We start from the raw sequence: 19982 nt of genomic DNA on the forward strand, positions 1-19982 counted from the left end.
ATGTCATGTGCAAGAAAAATAACTGCTTGTGTGGAACACTAGGCTGGGGACAGACCCAGGTGCCAAATGGAGGTGCTACGTACCAAGGGGCCCCCGCCATGCCTCCTCACACAATGAAAACCCCTCCTGGAGTCCAGCTCCCCTCACAGAGCCAGTGGGTGGAACATCTTCCCACCATGCTGTCTCCCCTGGGTTCAAGCATAAGCCCCAGTATGGCCTCTTGTCAGTTTCCACCGCCAGGGAGCAAAGAACCTGGGGTTGGCATCAGTATGAACTCATGAGATGCTTTACTTTTAAATATGAGTGTCTTAATCTTAGCTCTGTCTACTAATGAAGCCTAAAATGCATGAACAAAGCAGTAACAATGATACAAAGAGCATTACAATAGTCTGGACTCCAGATTGTGGTCCTGAAATATTTCACACTTAAAACGGGGTAGGGTGTGTGTGGTAGCGGTGGGGGGGGGGGGGGGGGGGTCCCTGGTGAAAAGCGTTGCCTTTAGGTCTGAGGCAGGAATGCAGAGACATATGGAACATCTTGTCGCCCCAGATTGCAAGGAAGCTATTAGAGACGAGGCTCTTGTTCGATGGGCTGAGGAGCCAACAAGAAGTGGTTCCCAAAAATGAACAATCTGAGCTTGGGCAAGGACAAGAATGTGCAGCGATGTTAATGCAGACATCCTATCACCAGTCGCCACATCCAGAACTTCCGATTTACCGGGTCTGGGGTGTGCGGCACAGCTTCCAAGGTGTTTTTACACGCAGCCACGCTGGAGAGCCCCACAGAGACTGCAGTGATCCACTCGTGAGATACTGCTCTGAAAGGGGGCTCAATGAGGGAGCAAGCTTTTTGGAAAGAGGGCAAGGCACCAAGAAAGGCTATCAAAATTGTACAGTTCAGGCAAGAGGCAGACACAGGAGCCAGGAGCAGGCAGACTCTGATTCAGTTTCTCTCCACACTGTGCTCAGAGGGCTCTTGAACGCCACCAACAAGGAAAGCGCCAGGAGACGGGTGGTCAGGTTTGTGAATGGCGATGTGCGTCTCCTGAGTGGCAAGGGCCCTCCTGCTCCCCTTTCCCTGCATCCCGGACACTCCTCTAACTCCTGCTGCAAAAGCCCTGGCAAACAGCTTCCCACTGTCTCACCTACTGGTCACCAGCAAATAACGCTTTCCTCTGAGCAACACCTCCAAGCAAGCAGGCCTTGCTGACATGGGCACCTTGCTCGGCCTGTTGGCACAACCTGTGAAAGCTCATTATACAGAGTGTTAACTCTCCTGTCACATAATTTTCAAATATTTGCCACATTGGGTGACTCTAACCTTCCGTTGTTAAAGAGTATAGAAAGGAATCCTCCATCACCTGGCAATTTCACTGCTTGGCATATAACCAACAGAAATGCATATGTTCACCAAAGGATGCACAGCCCTATGCTCCCAGCAGCACGCTGGTTAACAGCCCTACCTGGAAACCACTCAAATGGCCATCAACATCACGATCACAAAGAAAGTGTGGTAGTTACAGCATGGATCCATCACCAGCCTCACACGGAGAAGACTCACCAATTTAATGTGGAGCAAGAGGATCCTGACCATGTACAAAAACTAACCTACGCGTCCACAGTCAGAACAGTGGTTATCCTTGGGACAGTGACCAGTGAGTGCACGGGCCACTGCAATGATCACTTTTCCTAGTTTGAAAATCTGTCAAATTGCATTGTTTTATATGAATTTGTCTATTTAAAGATTTCCATAGACTTGACTTTGGTTTTTTGTTTTTCTTTTTTAAGTATAAGTAGTGAGGGAAGAATCCTGTTTCAACGGCTCAAACAGCAAGAGCATGACGGAACCGGCATCCCCATTAACTCAGCTGGGGCACAAGCAAAGCTTCTAGAAACCCATCAGCTTGTCCATAAGGCACTCACTGTGCTTCCCTAACTGTTTGTCTCCTCCACAGGGTACATGCATACGCCAATCAGAAACCTTCAGTGAAAGGGCCAAGGCAGGCCAGCGCAAGGTGAGAACACACATCCTCAAGTCTGACTGCCAGGGTTTAGAGACCTGGCTCTACTCGTACCACCTGTGTGACCTTCAGCCAGTTAATTAAGCTCGCAAAAGCTGTTTCCTCAGCTGTGACTTAGATGGTGATGATAATATTTAAATTGTGAGGTTCAAAAGAATTAATTCCCACAGTGAGCTTAGCAGAACGCCCGGTACACAATAAATACACGTGTATGGATTAATACACCCTGACTACATATGGCACGGCGTGTCAATTTTATTGTCTTTTATTTTCATCCTAACAAAAGGTGTGTATCTTACAGAATACAAATCTATGATAAATTAAGTAGGTATTCCTGACAAAGCCTAAAGATTTAAATATTTATGGTTGTGAAAAAGCCAACATTTGCAAAATCACCATTCTTAATTTGAGACTGCAAGTCAGGTTACCATTCCCAGGCCTGCACTATGTTCTGAAAAACTGAGAGGCCAAGACAGCTTCCAATCAACTGCTTGGTCTGATGATGGGTGCCTTTCATTCAGCCAAGTTTAGTCTTAAAATTGTAAACTATTCTGAGTCTAAAAGAATGTTCAGTGGATTTGAGTGTTTTATTCTGTTTTCTGCTGCTAAAACAAAACACCTGAAACCAGGTATGTATTTTTAAAATAAAAGAGGTTGTTTAGGTCACCGTTTTAGAAGCTGAAAGCCCAGGATTTGGTAGCCCACGATCTGCTGGCCCTCCAGGGAGGCACCCTTGGCTGTGCGACAACATGGCAGAGAACAGGAAGGCAACAGCCATTACAGAAGAGCTGAAGTGCGTGGGGTGGACTCAAGTCCCAAGAGCGATGTCCCACTGACCTTGTTACCTCCCACCTGACCCCACCTCTTAAAGGTCCCAGCACCTCTTGGTCCCTGCACTGGGGCCTACACTTTGGGAGACATATGAACCACATCCAAACCCAACATGCAGAGAGATATATGCAATGGACAGGATCTTTATGGGGCACACCTAATTTACAACTGAAGTTACTGGTCAATGTCATTCTATCTGATAAACAAACCAATATTCTCCCAATACAATCTTGTCCAACTACATACTCATGGAGTGCTTTAAGCTAATGCCCTAAGCTTGAAGACAGAAAAAACTGAACATACAGTATACAAAAATTCACATCTGATCATTACATTCGGTTATGATTAAGTCTTGGGGGCTGGCACTGTGGCGTAGCGCAGGTTCGAGTCCCAGCCGCTCCACTTCCAATCCAGTTCTCTGCTATAGCCTGGGAAAACAGTGGAAGATCGCTCAAGTGCTTGGCTTAGCTCCGGCCATTGCGGCCACTTGGGGAGTGAACCAGTGGATGCAAGACATCTCTCCCCTCTCCGCTTCTGCCTCTCTATAACTCTGCTTTTCAGAGAAGTAAATAAAGTTTTTAAAAAATTAAATAAAATAAAGAAAAAAAGATTACCAGTCTTCCAGGAAACCATAAAGAAAAGCAGAGGGTTCTGTCCATACTGATGAAATGGAGGTTAATTTGCTTCTCTGTTTCTTCCACAATTAGAACTCCCCAGCAATCTCATAAACCAAGATTCTTGGAAGCTGCAATGGCCCAAATGACACGTTTTATGTGCTGACAAGTTTTATGTGCCGAGCACAGCATTTCCAAGAAATCAGAAACACAATTCCTTGGGGTAAAGTGGGCCAGGCCCAGTTACCCCTGGAAATCACCACTCCTTAGCACCTGAATACAGCCCTTTAGCCTATTAGCTAGGAACACACCTAGCAGAGGCATCAGGCACACTGAAGTGTGAACTCTGTGGTGCCTGAGTGGTGCTGGGGACTTTATAAGATCTCCAGAGCTTTCCACCTTAAAATGCTAGCCACAGTCACGTGCACCAAGAGGGAAGATGATGAGTGTGAGCACTCATCGCAGTGTAGGCAGCTGGGTATGTGTCACTGAGACTCTTTAATGCCCATGTTGTAGGCTGCACTATGTGCCTCCAAATTCCTATGCTCTAGCCCTAACCCTCGACTCTCTGTAAGGAACTGTATTTGGAGACTGAGCTGTCACAGAGGTGATTAAGTTACAATGAGATCCATAGTGTGGGCCTTATTCTGAGTTGCTGGTGTCTTTAAGAGGAGGAGATTGGAGGGACATGGAGCGAAATCCATGTGAGGACACCGAGATGGCCGTCTGCAAGCCAGGCACAGGCCTCGGGACAAAGCAGCCCCGCTGACACTTGGATCCTGGACTTCCAGCCTCGGGACTGAGAAAGAACAGCGTGCTATGGAAGGCACCCAGTCTGCAGCATTGTTTTGGCAGCTCTGGGAAATCAATAAGGCAGATAATATCATACAATCATTTGACTTTTTATTTTCTAAGTTTTTACTTATTTATGGGAAAGGCTGAAAGAGACACATAGGGAGACAGAGAAAGATCTCTCATCTGCTTTTTTTTTCCCCCACTCCCCAAATGCCCACAAGAAGCCAGTACCTGAATCTGGGTCTCGCACGTGGATGGCAGGGACCCAAGTACCTGAGTCGTTATTGTCAGCTGCCTCCCAAGGTGCACATCAGCAGGAAGCAAGAAGCAGGAGCTAAAGCACGACTCAAACTCAGGCACTCCAGCCATGTCTCCACCACTCTGTCAAGGGCCTGTCCCTAGTTTGCCTTTTCGGCTTTTCCAACGCCTCAAATCCAACAATCGCATTTCACATGATTAAGCCTCTCACGCTGATGAACTCTCTCCAAAGGAGACCCTGCGAATTCCACCCCATGCCATCTTTCAGTGGAAACACACACAGGCAGCTCAGAGCCCCTCCACTCAGAAGCCCTGTACAAGAGGCTTTGGGTCAGACTGACCACAGCACAGGTGAGGCTTCTTTCTCTGTGAGTACACAGCTGAAGTACCATAAAGAGGTGTGATAAATGAGGGAGGAAGCACAGTGGAGGGTGGGGAGATAGAACAGTATCCGGTCTCCCAAGAACTCTTCTAGCAAAACGCACAGGCTCAACACTGACCCCTCCTGGTGGCACTCTTGATCTAAAAGCAGTGCTCTTCAGCCATATTTTTATCTTTTGCCTTAAAAAATAAAAATAAAAAATAAACCAATCTGTGCAAACTTGCCATTCAAAGAAATAAGAGGTCTTTTTTCTTTGATAACAATGGACCTCATATATCTAGATCAGGCTGTATTTCAATCAAGTACACATAAATTTATGAAAATACACAGTGTATGGTTTCAATTGCTATCCACACCAATCCAAGCACTGATCATCACAAGTGGGTGCAATGGCTTCTTTTTTTTTTTTTTTTTTTTTTTTTGACAGGCAGAGTGGACAGTGAGAGAGAGAGAGAAAGGTCTTCCTTTTGCCGTTGGTTCACCCTCCAATGGCCGCCGCGGCTGGCGCACCGCGCTGATCCGATGGCAGGAGCCAGGTACTTATCCTGGTCTCCCATGGGGTGCAGGGCCCAAGTACTTGGGCCATCCTCCACTGCACTCCCGGGCCACAGCAGAGAGCTGGCCTGGAAAGGAGCAACCGGGACAGAACCCGGCGCCCCGACCGGGACTAGAACCCGATGTGCCGGTGCCGCAAGGCGGAAGATTAGCCTAGTGAGCCACGGCGCCGGCCGCAATGGCTTCTTATGCTGAAAAAAATCTCCCTACTTCAAACCCAAACAAATACTGGTTTTTAACAGCAAGTATTAATTTATCACTGGATAGTTTAAAGAGTCAATACAGGGAAAATGCTAAAAAGATTTGGTTTAGATAATGCCCATCAAGAAAAAAAGAAATATACATTCACTAAGTTGCTATTCGACGATACATGGCATTTTAATTATGTCTGTCATTCTCAACAGAGTCATAGCCACAAGCTCATCACAGCTGAAATCCTGTGAACCTCTCTGCTGTTCCCCGCGCCCCGTCCCAGGCTTTGAACTTGGCCCTGGTATTCCTCTTGATCCTGGCACACAGGGCCCATCACCTGGACATTCCAAATCAGGGGAGAATGAGGCAGGGGATGCCTGGGGTGGTGAGACATTGAGACAAGCAGGTAAAACACCACAGAGGAAGTAAGGCTACCAGGGTTTCCAAGAAATAAAAAGACATTATTCTGCATTTTTTACACACAGATAAAAGGTTTTAAAATACTAATAATAGCAAATACTATGACGGTGTGCCACATGGTTATGGTACCCTAGGCACTTTACAGACCCTGTGAGGTGGGTTTTGTTATTACTCTCATTTTATCAATGAGGACCCTAAGACAGAGAGAGGTTAAATGACTTACCCTTGGCTACACAGCTAATAACAAACAATAAAGGCTGCCTGGAAGTAAAATATCAAATGTTAAAAAAATAGTAAAATATCCGGGCTGGTACCAGTTCTAGTCCCGGCTGCTCCTCTTCCGATCCAGCACTCTGCTATGGCCTGGGACAGCAGCAGAATATGGCCCAAGTGCCTGGGCCCTTGAGCTCACATACGAGGCCCGAAGAAGGCTCCCGGCTCCTGGCCTCTGACCCTTGGCCCCTCACTTCTGATCAGCACAGCTCTGGCCATTGCAGCCATTTGGGGAGTGAACCAACGGATGGAAGACCTTTCTCTCTGTCTCTCCCTCTCACCGTCTGTAACTCTACCTCTCAAATGAATAAATAAAATCTTTAAAAAAAATTTTAAAAATAGTAAAATGTGTCATTAGTATTCAGCCACACCAAAGGGCTTACAATTTGTCATGATTTCCCATTTTAATGAAATATTTTCCGTTTTTACTGTCCTGAAATCAGAAACCAAACATGTGACAGTTTGAATGCATCCATGATGGTTATAAACTATTTTTCCCCATAAAGTTCAATAAAAATCTGTAGCAAAGGGACAAGAATACTCTTTCTCCTGTGCTATGCCTTCTACCGTAGCACCTCAATTTCCTGACAAAAGCAGCTTTCTTCTTTCAAGAAACTGCCCAAGGCCGGCACCGCGGCTCAATAGGCTAACCCTCCACCTGTGGCGCTGGCACACCTGGTTCTAGTCCCGTTCGGGTCGCCGGATTCTGTCCTGATCACTCCTCTTCCTGTCCAGCTCTCTGCTGTGGCCCGGCAGTGCAGTGGAGGATGGCCCAAGTGCTTGGGCCCTGCACCCCATGGGAGACCAAGAGAAGCACCTGGCTTCTGCCTTCGGATCAGCGCGGTGCGCCGGCCGCAGCTCGCTGGCTGTGGCGGCCACTGGAGGGTGAACCAACGGCATAAAGAAGACCTTTCTCTCTGTCTCTCTCTCTCTCTCTCTCTCTCTCACTGTCCACTCTGCCTGTCAAAAAAAAAAAAAAAAAAAAACTGCCGGAGCACTACCCCAAGTACCGTGGACATGGCCACTACCCTCAGCCCGGGTAGACAGGCTGGTGGGTAACAACCAAGCCCGCTGGGGACCTCCTGGAGGCGGGGACACAGAGCAGAGTCATGAGGAGGGGGAGTCGTTCATTCTTCCAACAAACATCAAATGGCAGTGGAGCGGAGGGAGCTGCTGGAGAGGAGGGAACAGGGCTGCCCAGGCCCAAGTACTACAAGTTTAGAAACTTAAAGGGGGCACAGACACACACAGCTTGAGGAGTGAGGACTTCAAGCTTTCCATACAGACTACAGTGAAAATCACAAGTTCTTCCCAGCTCGCATCTCCCCCCCCGAGGACAGCTTCCACAGATAATACAGCTCCCAAAAGGGACAGCCACTTTAAGTTTAACAGGGCTCTTGCAATAGCACCTGCCTGCAGCTAACTCAGCTGGTTATCTGGCATGGTCCTCTACAAAGCCCACCCTCTATCCCCAAGCAGGTTACTTTCTTTTTAAAGACTTATCTGAAAAATATTTTAGTCTACTTGTAAAAAAATAAAATAAAAAAATAAAAAAAAAACTGATAAAGGCTTGACCACCCAGAGGACAATCAACTCGCAAAGACTTAAATAAAAGGAATGCCAGAAAGTGCCCCTGGCCCCTGCGAGGCTGCTCTGCCTCTGTGGGAGCTGATCACAGGACCTCTTGAAGGCAGCTTCATCACTCAGGTGAAGACACTGCTGCTTGGGGAGTTTGTGCAGTGAAGTTTCTCATAAGAGAGCAAAATTGGCACCATTACTCTTGGAGACTTTCAGGAGAACGTGTTTGCACATTGCATGCTGTGCAGAAAAAAAAAAGATTGAAAAGAAAGAAGATTAACACAAATTTCAAAGGAATAGCTACCTAAATCAATTAGAACCCCCCGAGCAAAAGTGTCAAACACTCCACCTTCTAATAAGCCACACAGAAAAGGGCAACATATGACATAAATGCCTCATCCAGCCTAATTAACCAAGTTAAAGTCTTGGTCCCGGCAAATTAACTATGTTGCCAGTGGTTCCAGCTGAGGCTTACAGCCCTCTGTCTGGTCATATTAACAGTTAACATTTAATGCATGCTACTGTAACCCTAATGCAGTGACTACTTAGCTTCCACTTGACTATAAGGACAGTGGAGCTCAGAGAGGTTAAGTTCGGTCTCTAGGGCTACAGAGCAGTCGGCAGCAGAATATGAACCCTCTTTAGTCAGCACTGTACTTGGCTACCTGACATGGCAGTATCTGAGCACATCTAGAACCCGCTGGGCTGGCGCAAAACTGCAGGACCTGCCTGGTGTCTGTCCTGAGCACATCTAGAACCCACTGGGCTGGCGCAAAACTGCAGGACCTGCCTGGTGTCTGTCCCCAGCCTAAGGAGGTGAAAGCTTTTAGTACCGTGACTCCTCTAACCAGCTTTAAGAAGGAATGCACTGACTCTGAGGTTTCTAAGACTCAACTCTCACAAGCAGAAAGTTGGGCGTGCTTGGGAGAGACACAGAACCTCCATTCTTATCTTCAAAACTTGCTCATCTTTTGAGATATTAAAGTCAGGATAATGTCAGGAAAGCATGAGATGCAAGAAATAGCCATTCTCTGTATAGGCGTTAATCATTCCCTGTATTTAATATTTAAACATCACCATTACAGTTAAAATTATATAAGGAAAATGGGAATTCTTATGTTAGTGTTAATATAACCATGTCCGATAATTTAACAGGCGTATACACTAGGCACTGTTCACACTACTGACAAGCCCAGTCGAGGAGTGAGATTCTGAGAAGCATCCCAGAACCCTCCAGGCCTCAGGGATCGAGCAGAGAGCAGCCTCTCTGTGGGTCAAGGCTCCGGAAGCCAGAGGAAGAGGAATCTTCAAATTCACTTCCACTCAACTTCCCAACAAGTATTAGTGGGTCTTAAAAAAGTCCAAGAAAAAATGCATATTATTATGAAAAAACTATGCACAAATCTCGTGTTTAGGCACCAAAATAAATTGATCTTTTCACTTCACTTTTCCATGAATTTCTTCAAATACCCTCACACCACTGCTCTTCCTGAGCTGCTGCTTTGGGGAAACTGCAGGATGACGTTGCGTTTTCCCACCCAACGTGACCTGGAAGCGCATTGGTCAGGAAGCAGGTGGCTATCTTCTCTTCTCTAACAAAAGCCAAGGCTTCAAAGAGATACCGGTGATGAACCGAAATAGCTGAGCCAAAGAGCTAAGCCGCGCTCCCCACTTAGAAAGATCCCATCAAGCCCCCCTTCAAAAGCCAGTGAATGCAAGGCTGCTCTCCTGAATGCACCTAGCTCTTCAACCTGAGAGAAAAAGTGTGCTGTGGGGCAGAAAGCCACGGGCGAGAGGGGGCAGCTGGGCCCGGCAGCCTGCTCGCCACTCACTCTCCTTTCTCTGCAGCGGCAGGGGCCCCAGTAATGATCCTGATCGGACAGCAGAGCCGGGCAGGGGCAGTTCCAGACACATCCAGATGCTCCCCTGCATCAGGGCCAGACAGGTCTGCCCAGTGGCTGCCACCAAGAAGCCACCCATCCTGCAAGAGACCAGCAGCCCAGGGGCTGAGCCTGTAAGCAAGACAAAGCCAAACCATAAGGAGGACTCTTCTACAGCAGTGCCTCCCCTTTCCTTTTGCCAACACGTGATCAACAGCATCCACGCCGGGCACAGACCATGGACCCACACTCTACTCTGCTCTCTCTGTGCAACAAACTCGTCATCTTTTTCTAAAGATTTTTTTTTTTAAAAGATAGACTAACAGAGAGAGAGCTGGGAGCCCGGAACTCCATCGGGGTCTCCCACATGGTGGCAGGGCCCAAGCACTTGGGCCATCCTCCAACTGCTTTTCCAGGCACACCAGCAAGGAGCTGGATTGGAAGCAAAGAGCTGGGACTCCAATTGCTGCTCCTAGGAGATGCTGGTGTTCTAAGCGGTGGCTTAACCCACTGCACCACCACGCCAGCCTCTAGTCCTCATTGTTATCCTTCTTGGACATCTCGTTTTTCTTCACTGTCCCACCTTGGCCTGAATTCCATAAACTTGCAGGCCCAATCCATCACTCTTTCCATCACCCATCTAACAGGCACTGATAAAGCATGTAAACATGAAGACTGCAGTTTTAGGCCCCCCTCTCATGGGGGCTCATGGGGGAAAGAGACTTCTAGATGAAAAACAAAACGACAATCCAAGGTATGTAACAGGAGCCATGAAGCCAGACAGCCCAGCTGCGCAGAGGAAGTGCCAGCAAACAGCAGGTGGACAAGACTAATCGTAGGCCGTGAGGGCCGAGCTGACCCCATACAGGGAGGTAGAGGGATTTCAGGTGAAGGAGAGCAGGGAGCAGGAAGCAGTACCAGCAGAGATACAAGGATCTGAACAAGCACGCTGTGGTTCGGGAAGGGCGGGATGTTCAGAAGGTTTGGGACGCCAAACCCACAGAAAGCTTGCGGTCGGATACAGAAAGGCCTCGTCCGCCAGGCAGAGGAGCCTGCGGCATTATCGCGGGTAAAGGACCACCAGTAGAAGGGTTTCAAGAAGTGCTCGGGCAAAGTCCCACTGGGCTTGATGAAGTGTGTTATCTCACCCACGCAGCTTCCCATGAGTGCCAGGATCTAGAAATCATAAATGTTTGTATATACATCTAGAGTCCTGGTTTCTTTTATTTAAAACAGAGAGAGATCTGACAACACCGGGCCAACGTCCCATCTTGGGAGATGGTGACAATGGTCTCGACCCATGTGGCAGGTGCAGCAGCTGCCCTCTTCAGATACATAGACAATTTTACGGAGTTCATGACCACCTCTGCTGCAGGCGTCTGAGCGTGCAATCGCAGGCTGTAAGGGATTTTAAGGGAGAGGACAACACAGTCTTACTAATGTTAAAGGAAAATAACCCGGGAAGAAAAAATCCAGTGATGTGACTGCTCAGTGATACTAGCAGCAGGGTGGCTAGGTAGGCCGGCATCAGAGCAGCACAAGGAGTGAGCGCGGCCGGAGCTAACTGAGGAGAATAAAAACCCAGGAAAAGGTAGCTAGGTCAGAAAATATCCAAAATCCTCCAGGCACAGGAGTTCTTAATCATCACGTAACTTTTTTGTGTGCCATTTGCTTATGGACAAAGACTATATTAAAAGAAAGGAAGAGTATTTCAAAAACGATTTCCAATTAAAAAATAAAATGGCTATTAAAAGGAAGCTGGGTGGACAATCCAACCAAACGCAGTAAATCAGCACAGACAAACGAGGAGGTACTGAAGCGCCTGTATCTGTGGTGCTCACAGATACAGCTCACGCTCGCTTCCCAGCTGCAACAGAAGGAATTCTGAAACTTTCTCAGCCAAGCTCCCGACTAGGGATGCTTCCCGCAGGGGGGCGATCTACACCGGGGTCGTCACTCACACAGCACCACCAGCAGTCACCTGGCAAACTCAGGCACCAGCTCACCCAAGGGGAAGGCCCTGGCCGAGAACTTACACAAGCCGTTGACATCCAGCATGTTGGAGATGCCCCGGTCACTCATGTCCACTTCCGTCTGGTTCTTCTCCCGGCTCTCCTCCACCAACTTTTTCAGGGACTTGGACATGGTCTGTACCAAACAACAACAAAGCACGTGGGCGATGGCAGGAAGGTACGGGGAAGAAAACAAGCCCTGGGCTGCCCCTCTCCGCTTTTCCCCCGGCTGGACAGCGCGGTCCGGGGCAGGGCAGGGACGCGGAGCAGGGCGGGACAGGCGGGAAGGAAGTGTCCAGTATCACAGCGGCCTCTCAGAGACGCGGACCCGAGTGCAATGCCACGCACACACACTCACCGCGGAGGACAGAACCCCAGAGCGCGGGCGTAGAACGACAGGCTTCCTCAGGACGCGCCCCAGCAGCGAGAGCCGCACTCCGTCCGCGCCGAACTGGCACCAGAACAAGGAACACGCCCTGTCCCGGCGCTCGGCGCAGGCGTATTCCGCGCTCTCTCTGCTCCACGCCCCACCCACGCCAGACCCTTCCCAAATTAGGAGAACAGTTTACTAGACGTGGCTCCAGGGTGAGGCTCCGCCCGTAGAAGAATGTGGACCCTAAGGCTGGCCAATCATGTTCGTGATTCGGCCTCTAGACCCCGCCCCAAGTGAGGTTAGTCCAACCTCTTGAAGTAACTCCCAGGTTTGAGATGCTGATTGGGTTGCCCAAGGCGCGTGCGCAATAGTATTTGCGCATGCTCAGTTAACTATTCGAAGCGCAAAGTGCTGTGGTCGGAAGTGGGTGAGTTCGGAGAGCGAGTTTTTTGAAAGAGGCTAGTACTTAAGCTTGGGTCCTCTGGGAACTAGAAGTAAATTAACTTCAGTGCCCTTCATTTGTAATTATGGATGTGCTCTCGAGAAGTTGCTTCCCTGAGTTTCTCTTCCACAATTGTGGCTTTAACGAACCTTGCCGGGTCATGCAGCCTCCCGCTGTACTTTAAGCAACACAGGAACTGATTTCGGTAATGTGTATCCCCACTGCGTTTTTGTTTTAAATCTTAGAGATTTCTACGGCTGGCTCTGATACCCTTATACTTTAGGTCTTGAATAGCTTAGGCTACAGGTAAAATCCAACCTTTTAAAAAATTACAATTCCTTTGAAAGAAAAATTATGGCATCCAGAATCTCCCACTTTGTCTTTAGAAAAGCCACCTAATTTTGAATTCTGAAAAAAACTGCCGGCTTTTGCCTCTATTCTCTCATCCATTCCCGGTAGTATCATATCCTTAAAGACAATTTCATACTATGGAATAAAGACTGACTTCAGACATTTTTCTCCCACCTAAATAACAAGTAGGTAGGTAGATGAATAGTATTTGATATGCACAGGTGCCCACATAAATGCATTATGTAGTTTGGCTTGTAATAATTATAAAAGCTTAAAGAGATGTGGGGCAGGAACCTGCATTCTGGCACAGTGAGCTGAGCAGCTGCCTGTCTCATATCCCAGTGCTGGTTTCCAGTCTGGCTTCTCTGCATGAGTCCTGGTGATCCAGCTCCCCTCCCATGCCCCTGGGAAGACAGCAAGGGTGGTTCACCTGCTTGGGCCCCTGCCACTCATGAGGGAGACCAGATAGAGCTCTGGGCTTCTGGCTTCAGCCTGGCCATTGAGGCCATTTGTGGGGGGTGAATCTGTGGGTAGAGGATCTTTTTTTCTTTCTCCAGGATTAGGCCCTCCCACTTGTTTCTCTTCAGTACCAACTGCCTTTGTTTCATGAATGCTCTGTCCCCTCTAATACTTGTAACTCTGCGAATAAGTTTTTAAACCTCTCTGTTTGCTAAATTCATTTCTTCAAAGGTCCTTTATGCATGTTTATCTAGTTCTTCCCCATTAATGCTGCTATTATTCTTCCTCTAACCAGTGATTACATTTTCAAGATTTATTTATTTGAAAGGCAGACTGATAGAACCAAGTGAGAGAGAGAGAAATATCTCCCGTCCACTGCATTATTCCCCAAATGGTCACAACAGCCAGGCTCGGGCCAGGCCAAAATCAGGAGCCAGGAACTCCACCCAGGTCTCCCTTGTGGGTAGCAGGGGTCCAAGTACTTGGGCCATCCTCTGCTGCTTTCCCAGGCACATTACCGGGGAGCTGGATTGGAATTGGAGCAGTTGGGCTCGAACCGGATCTCAGAGACAGGATGGCAGCGTCACAGCGGCGGCTTAACCGCTGTGCCACAGTGCCAACCCAGAGAGCGCAGCTTCATGCCTGAAGGACATCACTGGGCTTCCTTCCCTGGAGAAGGGTGGATTGTGAGTGCCGACTCAGTTCCATCACTTCTGTGCCACTTCCTCACTCTGGACCTGTCGGCCCCATATCCGGAAAACGTCTGGAACAGCAGTTCCCAACCCTGATGCATTGCTCTCTGGAAGTTATTTGAGGCTGCATGTTCTTCCTTTCTGTTGCATCTTTATGCATTCTTCTCTTCGCTCCCCACTTTCTATGTTTGTTTTTACTCCTGGTAGAGATAGGAAAAATTAAGCTGTTTGTGCTCTTCTCACACACTCAACACTCCTCAGTGCTGCATTGTGAGTTTCCCCCACTCACCAAGCAGTTCCCTAGCAGCCCCCAGCTGGGTGTCCTACAACTTAGTAGAACTAGAGTCACACTCTACAGTCCCTTGAAACTTCTCGCTTCACACACCCAGAATAATAGCTGTCGTCTGTCTCTATTCTAACCAACTAACCGTAAAAATGGGGTTCTCACAGTCCCTGCCTAGGCTCCCATTGTTTTGCTAAGATGGCTCCTCATACTCAGGGAAACACATTGGCTGCTTTGTTCTAATAAAGGCTACGATAAAGCATTCAGATGAAGAGGTGCATACAGTGAGTTCTGGAAGTGTCCCAATCCCAGGTGCTTCTCTCCCCATGGACTTGGGGCATGGCACCCACATGGACATGGTCACCAGCTGCAAGCTCCCCTGACCCCATAGTTCAGTGACTTTCATGGAGTCTTCATCTCACAGGCACGATTCACTGTCAACTCAATCTCAACCCCTCTGCCCTCCCCTTTGAGTGGGAGATAGGATTGAAATGGGAGATAGGACTTCTAACTATGGCCTGGTCTTTCTGGTGACCAGTGCACATCCGGGAGCCCACCCCAAGCTATCTTGTTGAATACAAGACACTCCTTTTCTTTTTAAAAAGATTTATTTATTTATTTGAAAGGCAGAGTTACAGAGAGGCAGAGGCAGAGAGCAAGAGGTCTTCCATCTGCTGGTTTACTCCCCAGATGGCCGCAAAGGCCAGAGCTGGGCCAATCCGAAGCCAGGAGCCAGGAGCTTCTTCCAGGTCTCCCACGCAGGTGCAGGGGCCCAAGGACTTGAGCCATCTTCTACTGCTTTTCCAGTCCAGAGCAGAGAGCTGGATGGGAAGTGGAGCAGCCGGGACTTGAACCGGTGCTCTTATGGGATGCAGACACTGCAGGCAGAGGCTTTACACCACAGTGCTGGCCCCACAAGACACGCCTGTCACCCAAAATTCTAAATGATTAGGAGTTCCATCTCAGGAGTTAGGGTCAACTCACCAAATATTAGAACACAAGACATACCTAGTGTCCCTATCACTTATGAACTCAAGAGCTCAATTCATGTTCCTGTGCCAGGAACAGACCAAATATGTGCTTCTTCCAGCACAGTGTCACAACGCCTGTAACCCTCCTGGTGTCCTCTTTGCCCTTACCAACGTAACTCTTAATGAAATGTTTAAATTCCAAATCTGTGTAGTTGGAAACAGGGCCAGCTTCCTGGGCATGTGCCTTGTCACACAGAGCCCCATGTCCGATCAGTCCCTACTGTCGCCCCCTTGAAATGTTAGGTCATTTTTTAACAAGGGGTTCCGCAAGTCGTGTAGCTGGTCCCGCACAGAAAAGTCAACATCGCTAAGAGGCTGAATCTCCTCCCTGGCATCACCGCCGAGAGCTTTATGCTTATGTAGAGTCTGCGCTTCAGGAATGCACTCCCCCAGAAACCTGGGCCCCCAGAGGAAGCCAATCCAAAATTGAGAATGAAAATTCCTGCTCCAAAAAAGGCGCACTAGACCTGTGACGCTCGTATGATGATGTGAATCAGTTTAAAATGGATTTTAGTTTCTAAGCCATGCAATCAACTTTCATTTGAGGTGATTATTAAAGCATGACCTTTTCACCAAACATATTAATTTTCTGATCATTTTCTTCCAATAACTTCCCACATTAAATTGAAGGTGATGGGGTCCCAGTAAGTAACATTTCTCACCACTACCATTGTTTTCCATGTTATATAGTCTAAGTTTTCAGTAAACTAGCAGCAATTACATTAGTCTAAGCTCATATAATGTTTAAGCGATTCTGATAGATCTATGAAAATAGTTCGACTCTATATCTAATTGGGTCACACCTAGGCCTTCAGGCCAGATAGCAGGGGCACTTTCTCCTACTGTTATTGAGGTTAGCATCTAACTGCTGCTTTCTCATTTTTCCCATCTGTAGAATGGGAGCGATGGTTCTTAGTACTGTATTTCTGTGAAGACTGTATAAGAATGATGCCTGGCTCACAGCAATGCTCTACGGTTTGCAGATCTGATTTTTTTCTTAATAAAGTTACTGATGTTAACGTGTCCCCAGGTGAGGGTGTGGTGGGTTTTTGATAAATTCCTCCCATTAAATGGAGTTGAAGTGTAAGAGGCAATGACTGCAAATAGAGCCCTACATCCTGTGCATCCCCCAGCCCTGCACCCCCTGGGCCCTGTCCATTCCCTGGGGCGTTCTCACAGGCATGCTGGAAGTGTCAGCAGCTCCCACCAGGCCCCAGGAGAGCCCGCAGTGACCTTGCTGATCTTCCCTGCTACATGGAGGCCAGAGGAGGGCAACGCTGACTGGGAAATGGCTGCACTTACCCTGGGAGACGAAAAGACACAAGTTCTTCCTGCGAAGTGTCAGTTGTCAGGGAGCAACAGCAGGGAGAGGAGAGAATCAAGCAGGGGTGAGGTCTCGCTCCTGCAACCCGAGTTCCCAGTCCTTGAGGAGGTAGGGGTGTGTCCTGCCCAGGAGAACTGAATTAGAAAGACCACCACATAGTGCTGAAACACTTCCGGTGTGCCAGCATTGACCTTTTACTTGCTGGAGAAAGGATACCGTGTCGGCATTTGGCTCTGCTGCCCTGACCCTTCTCGCACGAGCTACCTAAAGTTCCCATTCTCGCCTGAAGCGGGTATGTTTAAAATATGACCTTGAAGCTTTTCAGGTCAGTGTATGGTCATCATAGACACTAGACATCTCCTTTCTTTTTCATTTGTGCTTTTCTGGGTTCTCACCCCCCACCCATTAATTTTACATCACAGCATTTGGGATTCCACTTAGGGTCTGAGAGCAGCATTTTTGTGTGCCTCCATATTCAAGTAACCAAATGCCTATGAATTAGTTGAATGCTAACCTGTCCAATGGTCAGATTGCTAACAAAGATGACATAATCATGGTGACATAATTTGAGAGCAAGAGAATTATCACCTGGTTACTCAGTCTGGGAAGGTGGCGCCATGTGAGTTTCACCAGATGAGAAACTTGAGGATTTGCTTGAAGATTGGTTCCAGAAACCAAGCAAGACAGAGCTGGTATTGTGCTTTGTGAAGTAGGAAGACATCAATTGGTGGAGTTTTATGGCTGTCTTATTCTCCACTGTATCTTCAGAGTGCTTTGAATATATTTGTGTACGTAGATGCTCAATAAACATTTATAAAAGAGTAAATTAAATGTGAGGCAGAACCAGAGGATATTAGACTGATCTTATTGAGGGGAAGGAAACCAAGAATCTTTTCTCCTTCTTCCAGATGAATTGCTCATAAACTTATTAAAACTGCTCCCCTCTTGTTATCCATGAAAATGCCATTTCTCTCAAGCTGGACCATCCTTTAACCCATTAAAAATCACTTCTGTTTTCTTAGACAGCTGGCCTAGATGATTTTGTAGTTTCATTCTGTCTCCTTATTCTATATTAGCTTTCCAATTTTAAAATGAAATAATTACATCAACTATGCTTTTTTTTTTTTAAATTTTGTAGGCCTGCTTCCTACACTACATATTAGTGGGTACACTAATATGCCTTCCTGGGATGCACGTCTCTCTGAGGAAATAACTCTTGTAGATACCATTACTCTAAAGATGCAATCCAAGACCAAGTCATCTTTTTTTTTTTTTTTTGACAGCTGCATCATGATGATCTTACTCTCAAATAAAATTCCTGTTATTTCATCTAAACTTTCTCCATATCCTGAAATTCTTTGCAGTATACTTTTCAACAAAAGAACAAAATCTTACATCTGTCCCTATCAAATTTCATCTTGGGGTAATTAGTCCATACTTCTAGCTTGTCAAGGCCCTTCAGATTTTATGGTGTTATTTATTTCATTCACTGTTCCAAAAGAACATCATCCCTAAGGTTGATAAATCTATTCTTAACATACAGCAAAAGGGTAGACATTTTTAAGTTGAGAATATTTTACTTATGTGGCTCTATTCTCTATGCAGAAATCATTTCTCTATTGTTTGACTATCTGAAAGATGAAGTAAAACATTCCACAGGTTCTTTCATTCACCTGGTCTCTTGTTCCTACTAAGACTTAACTATGCATATTTAATATAAATCAAATCTCCTTTGTAGAGGCTTCTGCTTTGTCAGAGGCAGTAGAAGACTTTGTAACAGTATCGAGTTTCTTAAGAAAAGGAAAGTAATTACTACCTTACCGAGTTACATGTCTGGCAATGTAAACAGCAATGTGCTAGTGAACTTTCCACTTCTTAAATGACAAGCCATATTGTTGATCTTTACGTATTGTTATCCTAGGAATGACCAATGGTGATGCTTATGGCATCTCTGCGCTCCTGGGGATGAATATATACACACAGTTTTGTCTTTCTCACGTAGGCATTTTCAGTGCACCTTATGACTTTGTGTGCTCCAAAATGCTGCCCTTACACTCCTCAGGGACAGGCTGGCATGCATCTTTATTCCATCATCCTGTTTCTTCTCTATTTTTGGTGGTGAATATACTGAATTTCCTTTTCCAAATACATTAAACTGATAGAATTTCTCCTTTATATAAATGATTTAAAGTACGAGATTTAACTTATTTCTGCTGATTTTATCAAAATTTGACACATTCTTACAAATGGTCCGCGAAATGAATTACCTAATTGAAATAACTTCTGGCTTACTATGGTTTTACTGCAATTTGCCTCCCAGGAATTCATGTGCTGGGGGCTTGATTCTCAGCATGTCAGTGTTGTGGTGGCCAACCATTATGAGGGGCCCAAAAGGAGGTCCTCTGTCACTCAGAAGGAATTGGCATAGGACTTGGGGGATTCTGGTGAACTCTGGAAACGTTAAGTTGTTATAAAAGCCCCTCCCCCTTGCCCTGGCCCCTTGTCTCTCCCTCCAAAATGCACTCCCACCATGGTGCCATCTGCCATGAGATGCAGAGAAAGAAGCCTGCACCATGCTATTCTTTTAGCCTCTAAAACTATGAGCTAAGTAAACCTCTTTGTATGTTATCCAGCCTTGGGTATTTTGTTGTAATAACAAATAAAGACATGGCTTCTATCTGAAGACATTCCAAAAATTGGCAGGATTTTGTTTTATAGTAGAAATTTTTCTTTTAGCCAACAATTTAGCAGCATAGATCAAAAGGCTAAAAGAAGGTCCACCGGGCCAGTGCTATGGCTTAGCAGTAAAAGCTGCTGCCTGCAGTGTGAGCATCTCATATGGGCGCCAGTTCGAGTCCTGGCTGCTCCACTTCCGATCCAACTCTCTGCTATGGCCTAGGAAATCAGTAGAAGATGTCCCAAGTCCTTGGGCCCCTTTGCCCACGTGGGAGACGCAGAAGAAGCTCCTGGCTCCTGGCTTCAGATCATCTCAGCTCTAGCCATTGCGGCCTTTGGGAAGTGAACCAGTGGTGGAAGACCTCTCTCTCTCTCTGTCTCTACCTCTTTCTGTAACTCTATCTTTCAAATATAAGAAATATTTTACTTTGAGAGAAAAAAAATCTTAAAAATGTGCAGCATTAACTAGCGAGCACAGTATTCAGTTTAGTAATGTCTAAGAACAATGGCTCTCTGCAGCCTCCATGGATTCTGGGGGCTA

At 46.9% G+C, this 19982-nt stretch overlaps 1 protein-coding gene across 1 annotated transcript in view; it reads right to left on the bottom strand.

The window, feature by feature from the left end:
• The window catches only part of RSU1 (Ras suppressor protein 1), a 212002-nt gene extending 199739 nt beyond the window's left edge, over window positions 1–12263 (bottom strand). Inside the window, exons 1-2 of the mRNA XM_002717423.6 lie at window positions 12169–12263; window positions 11835–11946 (exon numbers count right to left, since the gene is read on the bottom strand). Coding sequence (XP_002717469.1) covers window positions 11835–11943 — 109 coding nt within the window. The 5' untranslated portion in view covers window positions 11944–11946; window positions 12169–12263. The remainder of the gene's footprint in view (window positions 1–11834; window positions 11947–12168) is intronic.
• Between the last annotated feature and the right edge of the window lie 7719 nt (window positions 12264–19982).

The sequence above is a fragment of the Oryctolagus cuniculus genome, chromosome 13, assembly GCF_051225735.1.
Source record: "Oryctolagus cuniculus isolate XC-2025 breed Fujian yellow rabbit chromosome 13, ASM5122573v1, whole genome shotgun sequence".
NCBI lineage: Eukaryota > Metazoa > Chordata > Mammalia > Lagomorpha > Leporidae > Oryctolagus > Oryctolagus cuniculus.